Source organism: Engraulis encrasicolus, chromosome 12 (assembly GCF_034702125.1).
Source record: "Engraulis encrasicolus isolate BLACKSEA-1 chromosome 12, IST_EnEncr_1.0, whole genome shotgun sequence".
NCBI classification, from domain to species: domain Eukaryota; kingdom Metazoa; phylum Chordata; class Actinopteri; order Clupeiformes; family Engraulidae; genus Engraulis; species Engraulis encrasicolus.
In genome coordinates, this window is record NC_085868.1 from 3,676,747 (window position 1) to 3,684,246 (window position 7,500).

At 45.4% G+C, this 7,500-nt stretch overlaps 1 protein-coding gene and 1 long non-coding RNA gene across 2 annotated transcripts in view; one reads left to right on the forward strand and one right to left on the reverse strand.

The window, feature by feature from the left end:
- The window catches only part of LOC134459983 (uncharacterized), a 52,897-nt gene that overhangs the window by 34,116 nt on the left and 11,281 nt on the right, over positions 1–7,500 (reverse strand). The window lies entirely within an intron of this gene.
- On the forward strand, positions 5,186–7,278 carry LOC134459982 (PDZ and LIM domain protein 5-like). Its single transcript, XM_063212481.1, has 3 exons — positions 5,186–5,327; positions 5,415–5,468; positions 5,587–7,278. The coding sequence occupies exons 1-3, from the start codon at positions 5,270–5,272 to the stop codon at positions 7,077–7,079; spliced, it is 1,605 nt and encodes a 534-aa protein (XP_063068551.1). The 5' UTR covers positions 5,186–5,269; the 3' UTR covers positions 7,080–7,278.

A 7,500-nucleotide genomic window follows, 5' to 3' on the forward strand; every position in this document is an offset into this window, starting at 1 on the left:
GCTGTGTTGAACAGGGAGCACATTGACTTTCTTTGTTTCACAGAACCGTTAACATGCATAGCTGAGGTGGATTACACTGGTTATCAATGGCATTTCATCTCAGTGCTTCCGCTTCAAACAATGCTACTGGTCATTAAACAATAGAGCGCTGTTAAGGTCATTAAACTCCATAAACACAGATAGTAGGCCTACAGTGAGTGTTCTGAATTAAACACAGATAGCACTGTGAGTGTTCTGAAGTGTTGCCGCAAACACTGTAGTAATAGCGGCAATATATAGAGAATATGTCAAGAAGTCTTCCATAGCAAAATATTACTCCGATGAGCTAGCACGGTAAAAGCATGAAATCTGATCATTTCAAGGATGCTCTGTACTGGTCAATTTCACAAAGCTCAATATTGAGCTACTGTTTTTCAAGCCAGGCTATGCCCTCCTAGTGACGCAACGCCTTCGGCAGTCGGGCCAGGAGCAACAAATACCGTTTCTGAGAGGCAGAGAAATTGGGAACTCCACCCACTTTGTCGGGAAGCAATCAACTTTGAGCAGCTCCAACAGACCTTGGTAGAGGTGGGTTAAATTAATCAGACCGTTTGGGAAACGTTATTCATTATCTTATTGGCCAGGCCAACGTATCGGTGCGAAATATGAAAGTCGATGATAATCAGGCAATTGGTTTTCTATACCAGACACAAAATGTGAAACCCGTCCCTCTGTGTTCATCCTTTGCTGCTGCGGACTCCATAAATAAATAAATGATAAATAATGAAAGATGAATATTTGTGTGCAGGACAGTGTTATTAAAGGGCACTAGAGGACAGTCTGGGCCTCCATGAGACTCATGCCCGCTAGTGGTGCACACAAACACAATGAAGTCCTCAAACACAAACACACACACACACACACACACACACACACACACACACACACACACACACACACACACACACACACACACACACACACACACACACACACACACACACACACACACTCACACACACACACAGAAGGAGAAAGAGTGCAGATGGTGAATGAACGTCGTCTGTTTTATTTTTTTTCTTTATATTTGGCGTTCACCCCTGATATCATTTCTCTCATAAACTCAGACAGGCATGCACACGCACACGCACGCACACACGCAAACGCACGCGCACGCACACACACACACACACACACACACACACACACACAGACAGACACACACAAACACACACACACACACGCACACACACACGCACACGCAAACACACACACCATATGTCGTATACACAGCATACCGCACATAAATGTCACTGTCAATCGGCTGTGTGTTCCTGGATCACTTGATGTCATTAGTCATGCCTCACACACACACACACACACACACACACACACACACACACACACACACACACACACACACACACACACACACACACACACACACACACACACACACACACACACACACACACACTATTAAGGCCCATTTCCGAGCGGCAATCAATAAGTCAATGGCACTGAGAGCACTTGGTGGTGTGTGTGTTGGTGGGTGGGTGTGCGGTGTGTGTATGTGTGATTTCAGGAGGGCCATCAATGACCTCACTTCTACAGTGTGTGTGTGTGTGTGTGTGTGTGTGTGTGTGTGTGTGTGTGTGTGTGTGTGTGTGTGTGTGTGTGTGTGTGTGTGTGTGTGTGTGTGTGTGTGTGTGTGTGTGTGTGTGTGTGTGTGTGTTTCTGTGTGTGCGTGGACCTTGCTAGTGTGTGTGTGTGTGTGTGTGTGTGCCTGAGCAAATGCAAGTGTGTGTGTGTGTGTGTGTGTGTGTGTGTGTATGTGTGTGTGTGTGTGTGTGCCTTGCTTGTGTGTGTGTGTGTGTGTGTGTGTGTGTGTGTGTGTGTGTGTGTGTGTGTGTGTGTGTGTGTGTGTGTGTGTGTGTGTGTGTTGCATTTCTGAGGGGGTTGACGGACACTGGACAAGATGAGAGGCCTTGGGTGCAGGATAGGGGGATGGGATGGTAGAGGAACAGTAGAGGAGGAGGAGAGAGAATGGAAGGGAGAGTACACTCCAGACAGGAGGTGAAGAGGAAGAGTGGAAGGGGGGCAGGGAGAAAGAGATAGGTGGAGGAGGAAGAGAGAGAGGAGGAGAGTGAATAGGAGATGGGGAGTGGAATGAAGGAATGAGAGAGAGAGAGAGAGAGAGAGAGAGAGAGAGAGAGAGAGAGAGAGAGAGAGAGAGAGAGAGAGAGAGAGAGAGAGAGAGAGAGAGAGAGAGAGAGAGAGAGAGAGAGAGAGAGAGAGAGTTGAGAACATCAGAGTGTAATTTCCATATGGGCGGGCAGGACATTAATGGGGCAGTTTAACTTTATGAGATGAGGAGGGCAGTATGTGTGTGTGTGTGTGTGTGTGTGTGTGTGTGTGTGTGTGTGTGTGTGTGTGTGTGTGTGTGTGTGTGTGTGTGTGTGTGTGTGTGTGTGTGTGTGTGTGTGTGTGTGTGTGTGTGTATGTGTCCATGTGTGTGTGCATACATGTGTGGGGGAAAGTGTGTCTGTGGGGGAGGGGTGACAGGATGATGAGATAGGGACAGTGTGAGGCTGTGTGTGTGTGTGTGTGTGTGTGTGTGTGTGTGTGTGTGTGTGTGTGTGTGTGTGTGTGTGTGTGTGTGTGTGTGTGTGTGTGTGTGTGTGTGTGTGTGTGTGTGTGTGTGTCAGAGGTCAGTCAAGGTTAACCAGATTAAGAAGTGATCAGATGAAGTCAGCAGTGTGATGAATACTAACTAACCACACACACACACACACGCACACACACACACACACACACACACACACACACACACACACACACACACACACACACACACACACACACACACACACACACACACACACACACACACACACACACACAGCAGGGTGCATAGGGCAGGTCCAATGCAGAGAGTACACAGGAACTGCTGCAGCTGTTTTATAGTATACTGCTGTATTGAATATAATGCACTCTGTCTTGCACAGGGTATAGGAAAAATAAACTCATTCACTAAATAGCATACTCGTTACTTAATATTCGTTAATAATTCCTTGTAATATTTGTTAACAATTCCTTTTAATGTCTGTTAATAATTCCTTTTTAAGGTAGAATACCATTTTCACACGCCAAATACGTATTCAATAACACATTTCAAAAAGTGCTTGTATGAAGTGGTTTTCAGCAGAAGTGGATATTTGAGTAGCAATTATGCACATTCATTGCACAGCACTACACTAGTGAATTTTCACTCATCTACACAAATTGTACTGAATGAGTAACATTGGGTCGCTGTACTAGTGAGTATGTACTGGTTTACACCCACAGTAGTGAACATGTATTGGTTTACATAGTGAATATGTGCTGCAATAGTGTACACTGTAGGATGTAGTGGTGCACACACACTTTAGTGAATATGAACATTTCAGATGCAAACCCCTCTTAAGCCCTTAGCGCAGCACTATGGCTCTCTGTAATGTCACAGCAATGTTGTTATGATGTAGTTATGCATGTTCAGCAAGTGAATAGGGTCGCCGGCGACCCCTGCTGCAGTAAGAGGCTTAGACATTACAAGTAGCATTTTAAAGAACATTTTCAACAAGCAACCCCAATCAAAAAGCCAATTACGTAGTCAAGCCCACACAAAATTAGATGTATTGATTTTTTTAAATTTTACTATAGAAATAGAGCCAGTTGTTTGTAAACTCATCAACATGCATTAGGAGGGTTTTGCATCTGAACTCTTGATACTGGTTGACACATACTGTTCTGTACTGTACTATGTAGGTACTGGTTTATATGTCCAAAAGAGTAACATCTGGTTGGTTTTCCAAACGCTGGTCACATATGGAGAGACGTGGCCCATAGTCCAGTGCTTGTTCACTCAGCTGTGTGGATCAGCTGTCCTGTCCTTTCGTGTGTGTGTGTGTGTGTGTGTGTGTGTGTGTGTGTGTGTGTGTGTGTTTGTGTGTGTGTGTGTGTGTGTCCGTATGTGTGTGTCTTCGTATGTGTGTGTATGTGTATGTGTGTTTCTGTGTGCATGCATATGTGTGTGCGCTCACACGCTCTGGGCTCTACAAAGCTACAAATAATGCAGAAAGCAGCGGGGGAGATTTCATCTCATCTCATCCCTGTAACCCTGACATTTAAATTATCTCAGGGATAGAAGAAGAAGAAACACACACACACACACGCACACACGCACGCACGCACGCACGCACGCACACACACACACACACACACACACACACACACACACACACACACACACACACACACACACACACACACACACACACACACACACACACACACACACACACACACACACACACACACACACACACACAGGGACAAGAGAGAAACAATCACAAGGCATAGTTGACATTCACAAGAGACGAATGTAATAAATCTTGCAACGCGCACACACACACACGTACACACAGACACACACACACACACAAACACACACACACAAAACCCGCATGCACGCACACGCACACACACCCCAGGTGCAAAATAAGAATATAATTTGCCAATAAGAGTTGCCACTTGAAACTCCCCTGTTACTGCCCTTGTTAGAGACAGATACAGTATTGTGTAGGCCAACGCTATAGGATAACTGTTCTATTAACATCCACACACGCGCGCATGCGAACATACGCACACACACACACGCACAAGCACGCACACACGCACACGCACACACACACACACACGCACACAAAACCTTTTTTTTCTTTCTTTCTAAGGTGACCTTGGTTGTTGTGAAAGGTGCCATGTAACAAATCAAATGTATTATATTCTTATATGTATTAAATTTGTATTATTATTTATAATCTTGTGTTATATGCAGTGGAATGGCCACTGCAGGACAAGTAGGCCTAGATGAGCCTTAATGTTGTCTTTATTAAGACTTATTATAAAGTACTATTCTATTCGTTTTACAGTTTTGGGTTCATGCAACCATTAAATCCAGTTGCCTGCACTAAAATGCCATGTTTACCTAGAATACAATATGATGAAATTCACAATAAGGTGTATACAGACTCTTCATGTTATTTTTCAAAATGGCATAGAATGTCATGGTTAGTCTGCAACTATGACAACAGGTCAGAAGATGCAACCTGTCCTATTTTGACATCATCAAAATTCTATTTCGCCGAACTAGAATGTTGCCGTTTGAAGATTCTATCTCATTCAGAAAGCAGTGTTTGACACACATTTGCTTGCTATGCTATCTACTGCGATTTTTGAGTTGATATAACCCATGAATTTTGGAAATAATTGCTTCAACTATATCCGGGAGGACTTCCCCCAACATCAAGGTAATTTTTTATACTAAATTCATTCGGTTTTGTGGAAAATAAAATGTGTAAATTATTCAGTGAATTAATCAGTTTCTTACCCATTAGGTGTACAGAAAATCTTCACCAACCTGGAAGAGAGCACTTCTTTTCGTGGCTTGGGTAAATACTGATGACTAATTAAAACACATACAATATCTATATTATATGAAAAATTATCAGAAAGCTATCCTCAACAAAATTGTGAATACTTCTACATCTGCCATTTGTCTTTTAACAGCCCCTACCACTGGTTCTGGGGTCATCACCCAGCCAGGAGTTTGGCCTGAGTACCATGGATATCAGCCCCAGCAACACTCTGGGCTACTGGGCAGTGCCACTGCACTGCCACAACCCCTGCCTGTACCTGAGATCCAGGTCCTCCATCCCGTCCAGCCTCAGGGATTCCATGGGGGAGTGACTTTCCAGGGTAGAGCTGTTCCCTTTGATCGCCAGCTGCAAGGCTCCATGGCGTTTGTGGAGGCCTCCCACCAACAGCTGCAAGCGTACCTTGTGACTATGGATGGTACAGACCTACACTACCGTGCCTCTATGGCCTTCACAGCTCCACAAATGCAAGCTCCCGTCATGCGGGTGGTTTCCAATGGACAGCAGCTTGGCGGCTCTGGGCATGGTACCCCTGTGCCAGTGTATTCAGCAGGCCTGCAGCATGACAATGCTGTTGCTTTGAATTCTCAAGTGGCACCTTTCATGGCAGTAAATACCACGCACCTTCAGCATGTGGCTCCCATACCCCAAGAGTCAAGCGCCCCAATGCAGATTGCTTGCAACCCACAGCTGGCTGCTGGACCTAGCCGCTCCAACCCAACCAGGCCTGCACCGGTGGTGAAGCCTCCACCCCACCAGTGCCAGCAGGATCCCAAGGCTTCTTCCTCCAACATGCCTGGATCTGCATCACACACTCAAAACAGTGGCACACCTGCTTCCTCAAGGTCAGTGGCAACTAAAACCACTGCGGCTGACAAGCCCAAGAAGACCTGGGATGAGGACCGGCGAGCCATGCTTGAGTGCCCTGTGCCCAGCAGCACCTGCTCACAGGAGAGCCTGGCGGCTAAGAAAGAATCAAAGAAAAGGCAGGCAGAAGGTGCCAAGCAGAAGCACAAGGGTCCCTCCACCAACACCCAGCAACCAAATACCGCCCTCACCAAGATCACCAAAGACCAGGCACCTAAAAAGGCCAGATGTGAGATCAACAAAGATGAGGAAGCTAAGACATCCCCCACCGGGGTGGGCAAGGCCAACACTGTCCTGCCCAAGGAGTCCAAGGAGGCTGAGAAGAACAAAGACAAGAAAAGAAAGCTTCAACCTGACGCAGATGAGATAAACAAGAGGAAGGAGAAACGCTGTAAGAAAGCAAAGCAGGATGATGTTTCACAAACATCTCAGTTTGCTGCTCGTGCCTCAACAAGTTCCGGGACAAAGCAGCTGGCAAACATGCCCTTCGCTAGTCGTTTCAAAGTTCCCAAGAAGCCAAATCACAGTGCACCAAATGCTGGAAAGGTGGCCCGCCCTGCACCCAGCCAGCAGCGCAAGCCTACCCAGCTTCTGTATGACGCAAGTTTCATCGAGGCCTGTACACCTCCACGCCCTCAACAGCGTCCCCGTCACCACGGTCAGCACCACCAGAGTCGTTCACAGCTGAGCCGCCCACAGCACGCTGCCAGCAGCGCCAGCACCAGCCGTACGTGTGGCCATGTGAAGACAACTGTGTGATGTGGAGAAGTTTGAGGAGTGCAAGTAGGGAGGCAGGGATGAACGGGACCATAAACCTTTAGTCTACAGTCTTGCCCCTGTTATATCAGATTATTCTTTTACATTTGGCCCATCTGTTTTATTCTACCGATGATTAGTACTATGTTTGGCTGGTATTTGTTATCACTAAAGAAATTGTTAAATTTAAATCAAATACATTTTTATTGTGATTATTATGATTATTATTATTATTATTATTAAATAAACATACGGTACTCACATTATTTCTGTTGTGAACTTGCTTTTATTCTTTGACCTCATATATAAGCTTTAAAATAATGTTTTGCAATATATGGATATATGTACTTATTGTAGATGTAAAACCATGTGTCAAAATATGCTTGACAAAATTAAGTCAAGCTTAACATCTGAAGTACATTTA